At 63.3% G+C, this 20,118-nt stretch overlaps 1 protein-coding gene across 2 annotated transcripts in view; it reads right to left on the bottom strand.

Annotated features, from left to right (window-relative positions):
- The window catches only part of PITPNM3 (PITPNM family member 3), a 65,500-nt gene that overhangs the window by 20,728 nt on the left and 24,654 nt on the right, over positions 1 to 20,118 (bottom strand). For both annotated transcript variants that reach the window (XM_073881551.1, XM_073881552.1), the window contains exons 4-7: positions 13,434 to 13,481; positions 3,064 to 3,140; positions 2,511 to 2,746; positions 207 to 396 (exon numbers count right to left, since the gene is read on the bottom strand). In XM_073881551.1, coding sequence (XP_073737652.1) covers positions 207 to 396; positions 2,511 to 2,746; positions 3,064 to 3,140; positions 13,434 to 13,481 — 551 coding nt within the window. The remainder of the gene's footprint in view (positions 1 to 206; positions 397 to 2,510; positions 2,747 to 3,063; positions 3,141 to 13,433; positions 13,482 to 20,118) is intronic.

The raw sequence follows: 20,118 nt of genomic DNA, 5'->3' as shown, positions 1-20,118 counted from the left end.
AGCACTCAGGCTAGGGTCAGAGGTCAGACTCGGGCCAGGGTCAGCCCGACGACAGCACTCAGGCTAGGGTGTCAGGGGTCAGACTCGGGCCAGGGTCAGCCCGACGACAGCACTCAGGCAGGGTCAGGGGTCAGGTCGGCCTGAGGACAGAGAGCAGGCAGGCCAGGGTCAGGCTAGGTCAGGGCAGGTTGGGGAGTCCGTCCTACCTGCCCACTAAAGCCGATCCCATCAGGGGACTTGAGGAACTCCGCGTAGACCTGGTTGGCCCGCTCGATGACGGTGGCCACCGCGTCCTGGTAGTGTGGGGAGGAGATGGCCAGCAGGGGCAGGACGGCCAGAGGGACGTGGTCCTGGCTGTTGCCGAGGCAGCCCTCATCATGGCTGTAGGGGTTCAGGCTGCAGACAGGGTCAAGGGAAGCCCAGCCACGCTCAGGAGCGGCAGGTGTGGGGCTGCGCACCAGGCAGAGGGCGGCGCAGGCGCACGCTGGCCACAGTTAGGCCCCTGTTCGGGGCTCTAGAGGACAAGCCAGGCAAGAGCCAGAGTAAACAGGGCACAGGCGGGGGGCTTGGGGGGGCACTGTGCTGGCTCCCCTGTGCATCTGTGCCTGCACCAGCCTGGGCTGTGGGCCTGGGGTTCCCTAGGAGAGCTACCCTCCCCTTCCCTCTTCTGCTGGGCCCCAAGCGACACCCCGATTGTGGAGGAAGCCACCTGGTGCGGATCAGGGTGGGGACATATCAGAGCAGACTTCCTGGAGGAGACGGAGTTTGGACTACGTCTCAAGGAAGGCTTTAGGGGCGCGAGAAAGGAGGAGAGAGCGCCTTCCAGGCGTGGGGTCCCATGTCAGCCACCACTTGCAGATGGGCACACAGCTGCACGCATGGCCTTGTGTCCGTCCTTCTCGGGAGAGGGTCAGAGCCTTCGTGGGCTTTGTGGAAAGGACCAAGAGAGCCTGCCCTACAGCGTCTTCACGGCCAGGAGACAGTCCAGCCCCCTCATTTCCCTGCTTTCTCACCAGCAAGTCTCTCCCTCTGTGGGTGGCTCAGACCCCTCTGGGGCCAGCTCCCAGAGCCCACCCCAGCCCACACCCCCGCCTGGCCTGCCTCTGTCCCCTGGCCGGGAGGGACCAGCCCCCTGCCCACGGCCCAAGCTCAGGCTGACGAGGGCCCAGTGCTGATCCTGCTGGGGACCTGACAGAGACCAGGACAGGCGACGGGGCTCAGGGTTTTCTGAGCAGGTGGCAGAGCCCTCATGTGCGCAAGCTGGCCTAACAGCCCTTGCTCATCTCCGAAGAACACAAATTAGAGGAAACAGGCCTCAATTGCAGCCGGAGAGATTTTAATTAGCTGAGCAAGAACTCCCTCCCGGCAGTGACTGGTGTGATGGATGTGGCCAGGCAAGGGGCTGCCTGGGGGAGAAAGGCCGTTCCCCCACCCTCCCCTCGAGGGGCCGGGCTACGCATCTTGCAGGTGATCAGGCCGGGGCTGGCTGACCCAGCTCTGGAGGTCAGACTTCCTGTGGGCGAGGGCCTGGGGTCCTGAGATCAAGAGCACAGTAACTCCTGACAGCCGGAGCGGGGAAGAGGCCACTTCCCAAGTCCCATCGCAGGGCAGGTGCCCAGGACACAGGTTCCAGGGCTCCTGCCCTCCTGACCGGGGACCCCAGGGTGAGCCCTGGAGTTCTGGTTTGAACAAGAGTCGCGTCGGGCTGGGGAGCTATGACTCATCCTGCCCCTCCTTCCAGCTCGGATGGAGACCGGCTCTGTGTGTCCCGTGACCGCAGACGGTCAGAGGGGGGCTGCTCTGGGTGCTGGAGGCAGCGGAGACCCTCCTGTCTCTCAGAGGGAGGAGTGAACCCCGCACGCACTGCTTTCTCCCCCAGGGCCCAGGGGCAGGCTTGGGCGAAGAGGCCCGGCCCAGTGAGCACGCTGCCCCATGCCCTCCACCGAGAGCGCCGGCCCCCGGTGAGGACGAAGTGAGTCACAGCTCACCCCTCACTGTACCTGCTGCACCAGCATGCGGGACCCCCACAAAATCTCCAGCGGGTACCTAGGACATGATTATCCCCATCTTACAGATGGGGAAACCAGCACAGGGCAGTCTCCTGGGTCCTCCTCGGTGCCCTGCGCCGCCTGCATCAGAACACACATGCCCACTGGGCTCAAGAGCGAGGCTGCCCGGGTTGGACTCCCGGCTCCAGTCCCTGGGTGCCCCCGGGGGGATTTGCATTAGCTTCTCGGGGCCTCGGCCCCCTCCTCTGGGCCAGGAGACCAGGGTCTCGTGAGCACCGGGAGCAGGTCTGCACCCCCGAGGGGGCTGGCGCCACCCGGCCCGGCAGAGGACGACACGCTGCGTGGCTGTTCACTGCTCTGGACTCTGCCCACTTCCCAGCACTGTGCTCCGGTCGGTCAGGGGCTGACGTCCCAGGGCGGTGCCCCGGGCAGGGGGCCGCCCCATGTCATCCCCACCAACCCCGGCCCGTCCAAAAGGGCAGGAAGGACTTAGAGACTCACTGAGAGACGAGTGAGGAGGCGTCCGAGCAGACAGCCGGGCAGGGCACGAACTTGATGAGGATGTGTCCCAGGGCCGCCGGGAAGTGGGCACGCGTGACCTTCTCCAGCACAGAGCTGAAAGTGTGGATGTCGGCCGCCTTGCAGGACGGGTCCCCCACGCCCGTGTCCAGGATGTTCCCGCCATGCAGCACCAGCAGGAGGACGTGCGTCTTGCAGGAGCGCTGTGGGCAGCCTTCCTGAGAAGGACATCAGTCGGGGTAGAGACAGAGGCAGGGACCCACCATCGCACGCACAGCTGTGGCTGGCCTGTCTCCACCCCCGACGTGGCAGGGCCTCCTGTGCATTCAGAGGGAGGCGCACAGGCAGCCGGGCGACCAAGCCCCCCATTGTCGGGGCAGGAAAGCTCCTAAGAGGCCCTTCTTGTTCACACGGGAGCCAGCAGCCTGGAGGACAAGCCCAGGGTCCCACGGCAAGTCCAAGGATGAGGCAGTCAAATGTCTGCCCGAAACGCTGACCAGAGGGGGGCCCAGACACCCCCAGGAGCCCAGCCCACCTCGTTGTCTTCGTGGATCTCGATGCTTCCCTGGGCTGGGAACCTCTGTCTTCTCAAGGAGACCCGATACAGTTCTCCTGCGGGGGAACAGAGGACTCAGCACCTGCAGGCCTCCCTCAGGCCGGGGCCGCAGGTGCTCCCTGGGGTCCAGCTGGAGGGACAGCGTCCAGCCCCCGGCTCCAGATCAGCGGCACCAGAAACCTTCGTTCCCCGCCCCCCCAGGAAGGGAGGCCAGCAGGGGCAGGCCCCCGCACGCGCAGTCCCTGGGGCCAGGGAGGCTGTCCCAGAAAGCACCGTCCTGTTTTCTTCACCCGTGACAACAGCAACAGCAGAAATGCCCTCTGCTGACCCCGGCTTCCAGCTGTGGACGCAAATGTGGGCCGAGCATCCTCTGAAAACCGGAGGCCCGTTTGAAGTATTTTTTAAAACATCTGCTTGAAGCCATCAGAGCGAGAGCAAGGCCTTGAGTTAGGGGCCTGGGGCAGGCACAGCCCCAGAGAGGCATGGCAGTGTCGGGCCCACGCTCCTCACCACTGGGAGCTCTGCCGTGAGGCTGCCCCCACGGGAAGGCTGTCCCCGCCTCCCCCAGCTGCCACTCCGCCTCTGGGGCCTCCAGCCTGAGCCCTGGGACCCGCAAGCAGCAGCCGCAGACCAACCCTGGCCCGCCACCTGTTTTTGTCAATAAAGTTTTATTGGAACACGGCTGGAGCGCGTGTCTGCTCACACAGGGGCCTCGGCAGCAGACTTTCCTAGTTGCCACAGAGTCCTGCAGAGCTGGCATATCTGCCCTCCGGCCCTTACAGAGAAGTCTGTGCGATCGATACCTACGTTCCCGAATGTCGCCGCCCCGGAGTCGGGTGGAGAGAGGCCCCCTCGCCGCCCGCCTGGTGCCACCTGCCACGCTGACCTTGCTTCCTTCCTCTCCCTGCTCCCCATGGGAAGGATAGCATTTTCTCCATGAGGCTGCACCACACGGCTAGACTATGACTTGTGTGCCTTCAGTGACGGGGAACTCACTCACCTCCTAGAGCAGCTGGTTCCATGCTGGGACGGTCCTTTGTTTCCTTGCACACACACACACACACACACACACACACCGCCCCCGCCCAGAGCCTGCCCCACCTGCTAGGAGGCACGTGGGGATGCGGAGGCTCCTTCCGGGGACTCTGCGGGCAAGCCTGCAGCAGGGAAGGGTGGGAGCCCGGCCGAGGGTCTGAGTCCCCTCTCCCAGCCACCCCTGGCCCCACGGTGTTTGGTAACAAGAAGTCTTTCTTGGAGGGCAAGTGCATTTCTGAACTCTTCGATCGTACAGACATGGCCCTGGTCTAAGGGCAACCGCTTTACGAGCGCAGGGCTGCCACCCACACAGGCGTGGGATGGTTTCCTCTGTGATGGAGGTTTGGCCTGGAAATGGAGCAGGGAAACCTCGGGGTGAGGGAGGCCTGGCTCGGCCCGCACTTCCTCCAGCTCCTCTGGCCGCTCGGCTCTTCGTAACATCCTGTGGGCCCTGGGCCCCGACCTCAGGACGGGCCCCCAGTACAACACACGGGGAGCTGGCCCGGCTTCTGCCGAGCACTTACTGTGTCCCGGGCGCCGTCTCCAACTCCCCACAACCGCCCCGGGGCTTTGGATCTCTGGGTATTAGTCCCATTTTCGGATGAGACAGCCAGGCCTCACACCTCCTGGGTCACGCGCCCCAGGCCCCACCATGAGTAAGGCTGAGTGAGCCTGCACACAAGCCCCACACCCAACAGAGGACAATGCCCGACGGTGGTCCATCCTCCCCGGGGGGGGGGGCTGACACCATGATCCCCGTCCGCAGGAGAGGAGACGCTCAGGCCGCCCGGCACAGACCTCCCCGCCAAGCAAAAAAGCCACGCTCCGTGGTGCGCGTGGCCTTGTGTGCGGCTCCGGGGCCGGTGCAGACCAGGAGACCATGACTTCCGAGGCTGGGGCGGACCTGCTTTGGAGCCAGAGTGCGCCTGAGTCCAAGTCTTGCTCTGAGCGGCTGTGTGAGCGGGGCTCGGTTTTCTCATCTGGGACATGGGGGATGGCAGCCGCCCAGGGCAGGGGCCGAGCATGAATGAGCTCAGACGTACACAGCGCTCAGAGCGGGGCCGGCCACACACCAAGTCTGTCCGTATCAGTCGTGCACGCGGAGGACGAGCTGGGGCCAGAGCTGGCGGGGACACGGCTGCCTCCACACACGCAGCCCTGCCCCAAGTCCCTCCTGAGCCTGGCGGCACTGCGCTTCCAGGCTGCAATTGCTACCGATTACCATCGTGAGCCTAGAAACAAGCCGCAGGGAAGACATGAGGGTCCCGCCGTCTCCCGGGCACCGTGCCTCCGCAAGCTGGGGCTGCATCCTGTGCCTTGGGCCCCCGCCATGCTCCGGGCAGCGAGCTGATGCTGCATCCTGGCCACCTGGCTCAGCGGGGACGGGCCCGGCAGGGCCCTCAGCACCCCCGCGCCTTCCCCGGCCAACGGGAAGAGCCTGGCTTCATTTCAGTGTGCAGAGCCAGAGAGGTTTGGCAGGAGGGGAGGCCTCACCCGCAGACCTAGATCCTGCCCCCGAGGGCAGGCTAACAGGCCTGGAGGTGCCCCCCGGGGTCACGTGCCTCTGCAGACATGCAGAAAGGCAGCCCTGCGGCCCCCCCCCCGCCTGCGCCTGGCCCACAAGCCTTCTGCTCTTCTGCGAACCAGACATTCCCCCCAGGGTAACTGAGGACACTGGCTCTGGCTCGCCCACCAGGCCCGGCAGGTTCACTCCTCCCTGTCTTGGCTCATGCTGAGCCTCTGCCGGCAAGGCCTTCCTCCCTGGGCACACCAGCAAACTCCTACCTGTATCGCAAAACCCTGCTCACCTGTTCCAGCCTCTGGAAAGCCTGCTCAGATCTACTTAGGCAGAGATGGTCACCTCACACCGTGCTCGGCTGGGCCTGGCTCATTGCCGTGAGGTTACTTGTCCATTTCTGCATCAAACTCGGGGGTCCCCCGAAAGCAGGATCATCAGCAGCCAGGGTCTAGCATGGTGTTTTTGTGAGAACCCACTGCAGGCGAAGATCCCAGGGTGAACGTGGCCTGTGAGACATCTCATGCTCGTCAGCCGCTGGGAGAAATCCCGTTTAGGGAAGCGAAGTCTACGGGGACGTGCATCTCCTGGAAGGCCCCCGGGGGGCTGGTGTCCGGGAACCACGGCGAGCTCTGGGTCTGGCCTGGGCCTTATGTGTCCTCCCCTCCACGGGCTTCCCCAGAGCCTCCGGTGACGGGAGCGGCTGGTGGGGTCCTGGGAGGTGAGGAGCCCAGGGCCTCGTGGGCCGGCCGCCTGTTTCTCCTGATGTCTTTGTTTCCGCCGGCACGGCCCTATTCAGGCGGGGTCCCTGCGGTGTGGGGTTCTGGGTGGGGTGCGCCCATGACTGTTTCTGTGACCGTGTCCTGTGACCGCAGCGCCCGCCCCCAGCACCCTGCCGGCCCGCCCAGCTCCCCGGGCTCCTGCTGCCAGCTGGAGAGGGGAGGCTGTATTCGCTTAATCACAGCCTTGGAAACGCACAGATTGTGACCACCCTTCTAATTACCCAAGTGCCACACTGTCCCTGACACAGAAGCCGAAGTCAGCACCCACGCGCTTGGCACGCCAGGCAAAGCGTCCCCGGCTCGGCAGAGGGACTGTCTCCATCTCTGCTGCCGCCAGCCACAGGACCCACGAGGGCTGGAGGCCGTGGGTGCACCCGGCTGAGGCTGGCCGCTCCATCCCACCAGCCCCTGCGGGCCCCCACCTGCCGCTCGTGCCCCCAGGCGAGCAGAGCCGGGCCCAGCTCGCGACCGTGTGGCACGCCCTGAGAGCGACCCCATCCTCCGTGCGCACGCACGGGCGTAATTCTGCGGACGAACCCCGAGTCTCTGCTGCCTGCTCTGAGCGGGATGCAGGATGTGGACCAGGAGTGTCTGCGAGGAACGAGAGCTTCATCCCCCGCGAGTGGGGGGGGAGCTCCGTGGCCCCGAGCCCCCGAGTGAACGCGTGCAGACAGGCACACACATGGGGGGCAGGGGGGGGGAAGAGCCGGGGTTGAGGACGGGCGCCCCCGTCTGCGAGGTTTTGTTTGGATGGGGGGACAACGGGTGACCGTTCCCTGGACTCCGCGCTACTTTCCCATTTTTCTCCGGTGAGCCCGATTTCCTTCGGTGTAAAGCCATTTGTGAGTGCATGTGTCACACTTAGAGCAAGAACACTTTAAACCAGCCGCAACCCCTACCTTCCCAAACACACACACCAGAGCGGCAGGCCTGCCCTCGGGAGCTGGGGGCTGGCGAGGGGAACCAAGGGCGCGAAAAGGGGAAGGACGGCGTAACCGTGAGACTCGACGCGCGAATCAAAATCCTGCGTTTGGGTCACAAAACCAGCTGGACACCACGGCGGCCTCCTGCTCCGCTGGCCGGGGCCCAAACGCGTGTCCGGGAGCCCGAGGACCTCAAGAACACGGGCCTCGGCCGGGCAGGGGGCCGCCTCCACGGCCTTCAGTGCAGGAGGAGGGCACGTTCCTGCAGCTCAGGCCACTCTGGGGGCTCAGATGGAACCCAGTAACCGGGCAGGGGGAGGGGGCCCTCGCCTGGGGAGGAGCAGGCTCGAGGGGACGCGGTGGCCCGCAAATGCCCGGGAGCTGCATTTGGGTCACGGGACTGAGGGCAGAGCCTGGCCACCAAGGTGGGGCGGTCTCTGAAGGGTGCACAACCGTCCCGGAGGGAGGCTGTATGAGCAAGCTGTGGAAGTGGACGCCGGGCAGGTGGACGCCGGGCAGGGACTCCAGGCAGGTCAGGGCCCAACCCCGTCATCCAGGCTGAGGAGGCTCAACCCCCAGTGGCCGGTCAGGCCCCCAGAGGCGCTGGCCCACACAGAGGCCTGGCCACTGCCCTGCGGAGCGAGCCTGCGGGGGCAGGGGGAGGAACCGCCACGGAGCCCACCCGGCCCTGCTGGGAAGTGGGCACAGAGACAAGGAGTCATCAGCGTGCTCCCACCGGCGCACGCCTGCCCACTAACCCCCTGCCGCGTCCAGAGAAAGGACAGGGCACGGCTTCGAAGCATGGCCTCTGAACCCCAAACCTAGGGATGCCCACCGAAATTACTCCAAAAGGCCTTTTTCTCACCTCCCAGATTGGCTTTCCCGTGCTGCCGGGGTGTGGGGAAGCAGCCCCTCCCCGTTCATGGCCGGAGTCCGCGGAGGGCGGTTTGGCAAAGTCACCGGAAACACCCAACTCCCTGGGCACCCCGGGACCGAGCCTTGTGCAGACAGGTGCACGCGGGATGCCAGCCACGGCCGCGCGGTCATGCTACCAGCACGGAAAGCAGTCTGTGCCCACCCGCGGGGTCGGTGAGACAACGCCACGGTGAGGCAGGACACGCCACCAAACACCCTGAGAAGCTAAGAACCCCGGCAGGTGATGATCGCCCGCGAGGAGCAGGGGGCAGAAGGCGCTGCGTGCGACGTGCCTAAAAATGCACACAAGTGGGTATTTATGGAGACGTCCGCATGTGCAGGGAGTATGTCCAGCCACCACCGCCGCGGGACGGGAGGAGGGCGCGTCACCTTCATCCTTTTAGAATTCCCATGGTCGCCGGGCGCTGCCCACTCAGAAGTCAGGTTAAAATGAGACTTTTCTCAGGGCCCGTGGAGCTGGCTGACTTCCTTTCAGAAATACTAATTTCTGTTTTCTCCCTGCTTGGGTTTCTTTGCCTTTGGGGAGGCTTGTGGCTGTGCTTCCTGGTTTTTGTTTCCAGAAGCTCTTTTGTTCCCAGGAGAAAAAGATTTGAGGAAAGGGATTCTCTCGGGCTGAAAAGAGACCCCAGCCCCCAGCCCAGGCTGAGACCAGTGGGGGGTGCCCTGAGGGGCCTGGACCACCGGCCAGGGGCTGCAGAGCGGGACGCACACGCGGGACTACAGGGCTGGGGCTCCCACGTGCCAGCGCCACGGGGTGGGGCTCTTGGCTGCGACCTGCAGGGCTGGGAGCCGCCCAGGCCTGGTCCTGTGCCCACGAGTTCCTCTAAACCTGAGAATGCGGTCCTTTCACTGGGCCCTCCTCCAGCCCCGCATCCGCACAGACCTTCCTTCTCCGCTGGAACCCTGACCAAGTCACGGGCTAGATTCTACCTACTCTACAAAACCCTGTGCTATGTTACCACACCAGCTTCTCCTCTGGGCTTAAGCACCAGGCCATAGAATGGTTTTCAAACCTTCTCCCTCTCACCACAGGGCCTTTGCACGTTCTCTTCTTCATGCTACTGTGTCCAAATATTCCCTCCTGAAACCTCAGGGGTCTTGCCCCTGGGGGCGTCCATCCTTGCTCTCCTCCCAAAAGCACTGCGGCTCTCTCTTCCGGGACGAGTCCTCAGACTTCTGGCTTCATGGTCACTTGACCTGGCATTTCCTCCATCCCCAGGCCGTGAGGTCCTGCAGGGTTTGCTTGTGCTCCATTTTACCTCCAAAGACCGCCCAGACGCTGGCATCTAAAAGATGCTCGTGAAATATTTTTCAAACACATGAGTGAACAAATATCTTGTTCCCGCTTTAGACCCTGCAAGTGTCAGAAGCTGAGGACGTCCCCAGCAAAGCGCAGATGCTGCACAGACTCGCATGGACACACACGCATCCTCGTGCACTCACACGCACGCGCACACGCCTCGGCACACACACAATGGGCCTTGTCGAGCACAGACGTGCACACAGGCAAGAGGAACGCTCCCCAGGCGGCCGTCTGCCACCCTGAGCTCAGTAAAGCCGGCTAAATATAGCCTGTCTGCAGCTGAGCTCAGCAAGCTGCCCACACAGCCAGGAAAAGACACGTTACCCGGGGTGGGGGGGGGGGGAGGGTGGACGCGGGCAGGGGGCTCCAGGCTCAGCACAGGCGGGGGGGCCGTGGGGGAGGGCGGCCGCGGGCAGGGGGCTCCAGGCTCTGCAGGGTGGGAGTCCAGTAGGGAGGGCAGCCACGGGCACACCAGAGGGGAAGCCCTTGGTGGTGGTCCAGGCATCTGAGCTACTGGTCTGGCTGCTGGCCCCAGGCCCCAGGCAGTGGGACGTGAGGTCATGCCCACACACAGTGGGGGTGGGTGGTGCTGGACGGCCACACAGGTTCCACAGGTGATGAGACCACGGAGCCAGGCTCAGTCAGGACACAGCCCGAGACCAAGCGGGGCTCCGCTCGAGGCCAGGGCAGAGGCTTGACTGGGACGGAGTCCGCGGGTCAGAAGGAACCAGGACTGGCGCTCAGTCTACGGTCGCATCTTGGTCCGGGGACAAGGGTAAGTTCAGAGTCCCACCGCGTCGCCTATAGCCTCTCCACGGGGACGCACCAAACGCTCCAACTTCCCAGCGAGCTCCTGGGGAAGCCGCTGAGCGTCTGTGCGCTCCTTCCAGGAGTGGGAGTGGGAAGGATGGGGAGGGCCGGTGGGAAGGGTGGCCGCAAGGTCGTGCTGGGGAGGATGGCGGGTGGTCTGCCTGCGTCGGGAAGGGCTGCCAGGGGGAGGCCGGGAGGCCAGGAGGCCCGCGTGGAGGGCGGCACGGAGGGCAGCGTGGAGGCCCGCATAGAGGGTGGCGTGGAGGCCCGTGGAGGGCAGCGTGGAGGGCGGCGGGTCTGGGAGAGAGTCAGAAGTCGAGCAGGACCTCTAGGTTCCTGGCTTGAGTTTGTGGAAAAGGCGCCTTCACTTTGGACGGAGGAACGGGAACGAAGCTGGGGGAGCAGCGATGAGTCGCGGCCCCTGCATCCCGTGCCAGGTCAGCCGTGCCGGAAGCTGTGGGTGTTTGCTGGGCTTGGAGCAGCGAGAACTCGGCCGACAGACGGGACCAGGAGGCACAGACAGCGACGGAAACCAGAGAGCGCTAGAGCGTCCACGCTAACGGGGCTCTGAAACTCCACGTGCACGCGTCCTGGACCCCTGTCCCAGGCCCCCTGTCCTCGGACCCCCTGTCCTCGGACCCGCCAGGCTCCCTAGGTTCCCTGAACGGAACAATCTAGTTCCAAATAACGGGCCCAGGCAGAGGCCGCGGGCTGCGGGGCCATCTGCAGCTGCAGGATGAAGGTGGGTGTGGCCCCCGAGGAGGAGGGAGGACGCCTCATGCCCGCACGGGGGAGCTGGCCCAGGACACAGCTCTGAGCAGGGACAGCTGAGCGGCCACGGGACCCTCAGAGCCCACGAAAGACAGAGCTGCGTGCGGTCCTGAGATTCATCCCCGCACCTGCAACCAGGCGTGACCGTGGCCAGGCTCGTCGGAAAGCCAACCACATACGGGAACCGTGAATGCGTCCCGCGTGGGAGGTGTGGCCACTCCGCCCCTCAGCAACCCTGGGAAGTAGGCCTTATGGTCATCTCTCCACAACGGAGAAAATGGAGGCTTGGAGACGTTAGGGAGCTCGCCCGGAGCGGCCCAGCACGGAATGAAGGAACAGGCCTCAAACCCAGGCCCAGCTCCCTTCCAGCTCAGAGGCTGTGGCACCAGCCCCAGGACTTTCTGATTCCTGACCCAGGGTAACTCGTCCCAGCCCCCACTTTATTTCTAGTGAGGTTTCAAAAACCAAGTAGAAACAATCGGGAAGACCACGCTCGGGGAAGAAGGCCGCGGCCAGGAAAGCACATCACGACCGCCACGGACTTGCACTCTGCCGATTCTGGATCACGAGCAAACAAAGCACCACGGACGACCACCGTCATTTCAAAAGCAAGAGTGCCCGAGCGCCAAGCTCCATGGACGGCGCGGCACAGCGGGTAAATGGCAGCACCACCAAGGGGCCGCGTGCCCGGGGAGGGCGTTCTGTGCTGTAGGTCTCGCCGTCCAAAGGCTGGCACTAGACTCAGCCCACCGGCCCCGCCACCACGTTCCGGCGCGTCCTTCCTGAATAAGAGGATCCTGAAGGCGCAGACTCGCGGGACAGCCTTCAGCACAGAATTCTGACGAAGATCTATAACCACGGTTTAAAAACAGAGAGACTTCGCTTCCTCTTAAACACGTTTTTTTTAGCCCGGTCCAGAAGCGGCAGACGTGGGGTCAGCCCTGCTGCTTTCCCTCTGAGGCGGGCCCTCCCTCCCTTGCTGAGGGACGTGGCCAACCCCCCCCACAGCGATGGGAGGTCTGACATCTGGGGGCGGGCGGGACCTGCCAGGAGAGATGCCCTCCAGGGGATGAACGAGCCTTCCACCTGCAAACACCCAATCTCGTGGTCCAACCACCTCCTTCACGCACGAGCCAACCCTCCCCTGCCCTGAATCCCCCCAGGACAGACTGCTGACACCCCCCCCCATTTCTCAGAGTTGCTGCTCCTAAGCCATTGCCACCTTTGCTGTGGAAAACACTACCTGGGCTCCAGGCTATGTACGCCCAGGCTCCATCCATTCCCCCCTCCAGGGCTGTGCACCCGCCATGCTCCATCTGACCCGGGGGCCGTGCACCCCTGCACTCCACCCCCGCCCCGGGCCCGGGCCAAACCTGGCACTTCCCTGTGGCCCTTCCTCTTGGGAAATGTGAATGTATTGATCTCTCCAGGTCTTCACTCAGCCACCTCTGTAGGCTAAACTCTGGGTGCACATTCGGACGCAGCCCCGCTCATGCTGAGCCCCACACACTTGTGGCCTGAGCTTTGGGGGTGCCCCTGACAGAGGTGCCCGGGCCTCCCAGCCCCTGACGGGCCTTGTCCACACCTGCCCCTGCATGCAGAACAACTCCTCTGCACTGGCCCCTGCCGTGGGAATGCAGACACCCTTCTGAAGCTGAGGGATGGACGAGCCTGGGGGGTGGGTAGGCAGCGTGGGCTGAGCCCCCAAAGCTGCAACCACAGATCCAAACAGCAGGAGAGAGAAGACAGGGGTTCTGAGCCCCAACTTGCACCTTGACCCTCCCCGACCCCAGCCTGCTGAGAATCTCAATACTGCCAACAGCGGACACGTGGCTGAGACGGCCCACCAAGTCCACCCAAGCGCCCAGGGAGGATGTCCTCAGATCATGGTGTCACCCACGGACACTCTCCCAAGTGTCCCTGCGGGAAACCTCGAGAAGCCCCATTGGACGGACGGTGAAGGTCAAGGAGGACTTGGGGGCAGGCGGGGAGGGTCAGTGTCTGTGTCACCCAAAGAACCTTGTCTCAGAAGCTCAAAGGCCTTGCACCCCGTTCCCGTCCTGCCTCTGTCCACAGGCAAATAACACATGAGGCTTCGCGGGGTCCCATCTGCTGTGCTGGGCTCAGCCTCCTGGCCCACCTGCCCCGAGCTGCCTGGCAGGTGGGAACTCGGGACCCCAAGCTCAGCTCACAGGGCAGGGAGGGGCCCGGGGCCCAAGGAGGCTGGACCCACCGGGGAGAGACAAGCATCCTGGGGGTCAGGCTTAACTCACGCTGCTTCTCCTGGAGGGCGCTGGAGGTGCACAGGGTGCTCCCGTCTCCTGCAGAGAAACAGAAGACACATGAGCGGACTCCCATCACTGTCGTGGACGCTGGGGGCCGTGTGGGGCTGCCGCCGGCCCCTTCCCGGAGCTGGGGGTGGGTGGAGGGGTCTCCCACCCCTCATGCACCACAACACAGGGAGCCAGGATCATGGGGCCTGGCCTCTGCCCACCTCCCCAGCCAAGGCACCACCTCTGCCCCCAGCCTGGCGGGCTGCCGGCCCTTCCCCCCATCCCCACACAGTCAGTCCCCAAGTCCTGTGGGGTCTGGCCCCACGGTGTCCACCGGTGTCCCCACGCCTGGCACGGTGCTTCTCAGCCGCACACGCTCCCCATGTGCGCGACTCCAGCCGAGCTCCGTGGACCATGGAAATAGCCTCCCCTTCCAGGAGAAGCCATTCTCGGCAATTATGAAAGTCACAGAAACTCCTCATTGACAATGTGGGAAACACTAACAGACATAAAGAAGGAAGAAATTATCTCATGATCCTGTCTCGGAGAGAAAGCTGGCGATGCCCTCACGCCCGTCCTTCCAGGCTCTTCCAAACGCATCGCTGGGGCCTGCCGAGGTCACATCCGCGGGGCGGGCGGGGCCCCTGTCCCTTGTTCCGGAGCTGCCTCCCGGAAGGCATCGCAGACCACAACGAAGCACAAAATACGCATTCTGTACCTCACATTCAAGCATAAGCGATTCCCCAACCAAGTCACAACACCCGTGAACATCCTCCCAAGGCATGAGAGGAACGTTCTGCAGGGGACAGATCACGGCTGACTTTAAAACGACCGAGCTGGAGAGAAGATGCGAAATCCCGCCACATCGTACTTATGCCCACAACCGACATCTCTGGGGTTGAAGCTCCTTGTGCATTTTTAGTGACTTCCTTGAAATCACACAGCCACGGAGGGGAAGTCCGGGTCCACAGCAGGGAAGGGTGGGCCCCAGCCCACACAGCCCCCGGGGACCCCTGCTATCGCCCGGCTGAGCTCTCCGCCTCCGGTCACCAGACTCACGCCTGGACACGCACTCTGCCCAGGCCACTCTCCCGCCTGCGGGCCCGCAGTGGCTCCCCTTCATCGCCGTTTGAGCCTGGCAAGCAAGCCTCTCGGGAAAGCGGCCCCTGGGTGCCTGCTCAGCCTTCTCCCGCCCCAATGGCCAGCACAGAGCCAGGGTCAGCAGAGGCCAGCTCCCTCCCTCGAACCCACTGCTCCTCCATGGGACTGCTCAGAAAGGAGACCAAGCCGGAAGCCCCCGGAGCCCCCAGACCCAGCCGGCCAGGCCCCAGCCCACGGGGGCCCAGGCGGTCAGGGCCCCGTGCACGACACATGTGGGGCCTCAACACTCACATCTAGCCCACCAGCTGAACGGCCCTCGGCTCTGCCCTCTCTGCGTCCAGACCAGCTGAGGGACGGCAGAGAAGTGGCCCGACCAGGGTCTGGGGAGCGAGGTGGCACCCCGGGGCAGGACCGTGCCCACAGATCGCAGCCTCCTGAGCAGGTCTGAGTTCCCTGAAGCAAAGGTGTCTGCCGCATCCCCAAGGACCCCCGTTCTCGAAGGCGTGGTTCAACGTCCAGAACACCCTTCCCAGGCAAAGTGACTCTTCCCTGCCCTGCAGAACGCAAGGACGCTCAGCTGGGAAACCCCGCACCTCCCGCCAACCATCCAGGGGCTGATGGCAGCCCGGAGCTGCCTCCCCGGAAGCCTGGAACTGCCTCCCCATGAGTGAAGCGCCCCAGAGCACCCGCAGCCCCTCCCCCTGCCCGCCAGGGCCTCCTCTGCAGCTCAGGAGTCCCAGTCGACCACCTCCCTCCCCACTGAGGCCCAGACCTGAGTGCTCACAGAGGCTGCCAAGACCAGAGAGGGGAGCCGCAGAGCTGGGGGTGGGCTCCCACTGACTCGCTCTTGCTGTGTGACCTAAGGCAGGTCACCCTCCCTCTCCAGGCCTTGTTCTAGCACGGTGGCCCAAGCTCTCGGGTCCCTGTGCACACTCAGGTGCAAACACCTGTATGCAGACACTGGGCCCTCCTGTGCTAGTGTGCGGCCCCTGGGCAGGTCACTCTGCGTGCCTCAGTCTCTGCCCGATAACCTGGGGAGCCGGTGCTGCCCACCTCGGGGGGCATTCATGCGTGGAGAGCCCTGAGCACACAGCCGGGCGCACGGCGAGCACTCAGCAAGTGGGTCCTATCTGCTTCCCGACTCCCAGCGACTGGGGCAGGACGTGTCCCCGTGTCCGTCAGGACCGCGGGCAGAGGACAATGGACAGAGTCACGGTCACTGCTGTGTGCGGGTCAGGCCAGAGCCCGGGTGCAAGGGAGGTGCAGACGAGCGCAGGGGCCTGGCCTCACAGAGGAGCCCGCTTGCAGCATGATGAGGCGGCCACGGCAGCGGCTTCCCCATGCTGAGCCCGCAGATGCCGCGGAAGCGAGGAAAACCACCGCCAGGCCCACAGGTCAGGCCGAGACCAGCGTCCCGTCTGAGCCCCAACAGGCCCACGGGGAAGTCAGCTCCCACCTCCCAGAGACACGGGGCCCAGCGTGGACATTAAGACCCTCCTGTGCTGAACACCTTCCACCTGCCCAGCATGGAGGGGCTGGGGGGGATGTGGGAGGCCGAGGGGGGACTCATTCCCACCCAGGGGCCCCAGGGACGCGTCCAAGGAAGAGCAGGGCTGTGGCGGAGCCTGGCCTGGGAGGGACGCCCATTTCCCGGGGAGGAACCCGAGCCCTGGAGAGGCAAAGCCCAAAGCCAATACTTTGGACGGCTGCTCTGCCCTGAGACGCCCTGGGGAACGTGCCCCTGACCCCAGCCCTCCCCCACCCAGGCCCCGTGGGCAGGTGCAGGGGAGGAGACATCCAGGGAGACGGAGGGGGCAGGAGGCAGCCCCAGTGCACACTCTCTCCCCATCCCACCTGGCTGCACTTACAAAACACAGATTTAAAGATAAAATTATTCAGATCTGGGAACACTGGCCCCCAACCCAAGGCCCTTCAGAGCTTTGGCCACAAGCCCTGAGCACAGCACACATGCAGGGGTGTCCCACGGGCACCTACTACGTGTGAGGGCACGTAGCTGAGGGACAGGCCCGGTCTGACTCATGACCGTCCGTTCTCACGCCAGGCCCTAGGGGTGACTCGCCTAGACAGTTTCTGAGCCACTGACACCATAAAACACTTTCATTACCAGAAATGGAGCAGGCCTTGTATCCCGGGCAGGATTTCAGTGGCTGTAATGACAGGTAGGGAGGTGGAGCAGGGCCGCGGAAGCCTGAGGCTGGGGAGCAGGGGCGCAGAGCTGGAGGAAGCCAGGAGGGGGGGTCTCTGCAATGCCAGTGCCCCCAGGACACATGTGGGTCGGCTGGGAGGAGGGAGGTCAGGCGGGAAGGCAGAGCCAGCCCCAGGACCATGGCTTTATGGCTTGCCTACTGCGTCCCCACACGCTTGATCACCGAGATTCGGCTCAGAAGGATAAAGTCGGTACCCAATGTCTACATCTGGCCCCTCTGGATGCCCCGGTCTGCCAGGGGCTCGTCCCGTGACCCTTGCCCCGTGGGGGCTCCTGGGATGGCTCAGGCAGTGTGGACGGTGCTTCCTCCGGGGGAGGGGGTGTGCCCAGGGAGGCTGGGCTGCCTGATGCTGGTGTCTCCTGTGGTGAAGCCTGAGCTGGGCGTCAAGGGGGCTGGAGAGGCCACGGATCCGACCACGGGGCAGGAAGGAACCGGCTGCAGGAGGAGGTAAAGCCTGGAGCCCTCCCTCTTCCCCGGCAGGGCTGAGCCCCGGCTTCTGCCCTTCCTGCCAGGCAGGCTCCTCAGAGGAGGACGACAAAGCAGGTATGCACCAGCTCGGCTCTTGCTACCCAAGGAGACCCCACTTGGCTGCACCCCTGCCCCAGCAGACAGGAGGGGCCGTGCAGGGGGCGGAACGCAGGGCAGGGCCCCGTCTCCTCCCCACAGATGCGGTTTCCCCTCCCCACCCACTTCCAACAAACTAGCCCCCCCCCCCCGGGTTGGAGAGAAGCATTTCCACCACACACCTGCCTCACAGAAGTGGGGGGAGCATTTGGGCAGCCGGGGCCTTGGGGAGGAAGGCGCTAGGCACCCTCCCCACCGTGGCAGCCTGGAGGGCAGAGCTGATGCCCTGGGCTCTACCAGCCACCCTGGAAGCAGGGCTGAGAGAAAGACCCCCACCCTCCTGCTCAGGGTGCCCCTGCACATGGAGCCTCCAGCATCTGCTGAGCGGCAGGGTCAGGGCTCCCTCATGACCTCTCACCTGGCCCCCTGCACCCCTGCACCCCTGCACATATTCCCAGGCCCTCCTATAGCCTTCTTATTGGCTTCCAGAATGAACTTTCTAGAAAGTGGTCCTGCTTGAACTATACCCCATGGATCCCGAGGGCCCCCCCGGGAAGGCCTGGACTCCTCGCCATCCCAGGGCTTTGGCTTCAGCCTCCCCTCCCCACCGGTCACTGTCCCCAGCCCTGCACCTCGCACTCTGACTTCAGGCAAGAGGACCCCTGTGTGCTTCCCCCATTTCCTTCTGCTCATCCCTCCTCTGCATCTCTGCACCTGCAGCTCCTTCTGCCCGCCCGGGGCACCCTCGTGGGTCAGTCCAGAGCCCAGCAAGACCTCCCAGCCCTGCATGTCCCTGCTCACGCTCCACGTCCCGCGGACCCCACTGTTGTGAGGGGCCAACCCACTGGACTGTGTCTGCCCACCCCCGTCTGCAGCCGTCAGTGTGTCCCCAACGTCGCCCAGCATGGAGTGAGTGCCAGCACGCATGGGTCGAACGCACAGCCAGGGAGGGAAGGCATGAATGTGCGGTGAGCCCCTCCCCGCTTCAGGTCCGGAGAGGCAGGGCTGTACACAGCAGGCTGGTCGGCACTGCACACAAGAGCCCTCCTAAGCCGTGTGGGGCAGCGCGGAGGCAGTCTGGGAGAGGCTGGGCATCAGGAAGGCTCCCGGAGAAAGTGCTCACGGTCAGCAAGCAGCCGCCTGGTGGCTTTGGCTAGAGCACCGGGTGAGCAGGAGAGGAGGGGGAGCATGGCCTGGAAGTGAGGACTACAGAGTCGAAGACAGCCTTGGGATCGGTCTGACAGCCCCCTACAATGTCCGTGGTGGGAGCCAGCCACGGCTGATTGATTCCTGGGGCCATGGTGAGCTTACTAACCCCGGACAATTACAACGGCCGGAGGGAAGGCGAGAAGCTCACTGATGGCCTCCGTGCCCAGCTGGGGGATTTACCCTTCACTCCTCAGACAAGGAAAACCCATGTGCCGGCCTCACTGCAGAATGAAGTCATTGGGTTTACAGCACACTGGGGCTGAACAGAAGTGGTAAACGGATAACATGATCCAGGCTTTTTCTCCTGCCCCAAATCCCTAGAAAATGACACCAAATATTTTCCTAGGAATTGGTCTTTAGCAGTACTATAAAATAAGAAGGGGGTGTCTTTGGCAGACCAGTGTCAGGCACACCAAGAGGTAGACAGCAGAGAGAACGGATCGGGGTAGATAGCGCTGGTGATGGGTTTTGCAGAGCCCACGCAGAATGAAAACGTGGGGACCCTTGCTCAAAAGTAATAAGAATTTTAAGATAGCAACAGCAGAGCATAAAATCAAGTGTGAGACCCTTGTCAGCATGGAATTTCCGAAGACTTCAAAGGTCAAACGTCCCTTACGCCGACTGAGGAGAGAGGAAGCCATAACCTGCATCCTGCAGAGGAAGAAGGGCCTGCGGCCAAAGGCGGGAGGAGAGAGCAGGCTCCTCGATGGAAAATCCAGGGGCAAAGGAAGCTTTTGCAACTGCCTGGGTGTGCTCGTCCTCCTTCCAACACCGGCTTGTACTGAGCAGAGGCATCTGCCTTCAGGTGTGGGAAGGGCTGAATGTTTGAGGAACGGGACACCCTGGGAAGCTAAAAATACCAAGAAGAACAAACCAGAAGCTGATGTCACCCAGCAGCATGTTCTACCCTCCCCAATGATTAGATGACAGTTGTTTGCAATAAACAGACACATCACATCACCCAGCAATAGGCTGGAATGGGGGAAGTGTGACTACGAAGTTGGGTTCACAGACAGTATCACCCAATATCACAGGAAAACCGACAGCATGGAAGAAAGATGCCAAACTCAGGGACTGAGGGAGGTGAGTCCAGGAGAATGGACCTGCGGACCCCTTGGCCAGCTAGCGGCACCATAATGAATGAATGATTTCAGCAATCACCATAAGGACCTAAAGGGTAGTTAAAATGCAAATTCAGTGAGTCTGGGAGGCGGCTCCAAAATTCACATTTCTGACAAGTGTCCAAGTGACGCTGTTGGTCCAGGGACCACTCTTTGAGAACATTATCTAGACACAGGGCATAAGCCAGAGTCTGAGAGGAACGATGGGGAAAATAAAATAGCTCTCTGGAAAGGCAAAGGCAGAGAAGGTGGTCGGGGACTCCTGGGCAGTGCCTGCTTCCCTCCTGTCAATAAGAATGTGGTCTTGACGACACCGTTTGTTCCTAAAACAAGACTGTAAGCAGTCCCTTAAGTGACAGCTCATAGACTATTAGTATAAGTAATTCTGAAAGACATATGCAAACTCTGAGCATAAAAGATTAGCAACATGTCAAGGACCAAGTGGAATATAGCTCAGGAATA

The sequence above is a fragment of the Callorhinus ursinus genome, unplaced genomic scaffold (assembly GCF_003265705.2).
Source record: "Callorhinus ursinus isolate GAN/ISIS: 27379988/994484 unplaced genomic scaffold, GSC_fseal_2.0 scaffold43, whole genome shotgun sequence".
NCBI lineage: Eukaryota > Metazoa > Chordata > Mammalia > Carnivora > Otariidae > Callorhinus > Callorhinus ursinus.
The sequence above is the reverse complement of the archived record's forward strand: the minus strand, read 5'-3'. Positions and strand labels throughout refer to the sequence as shown.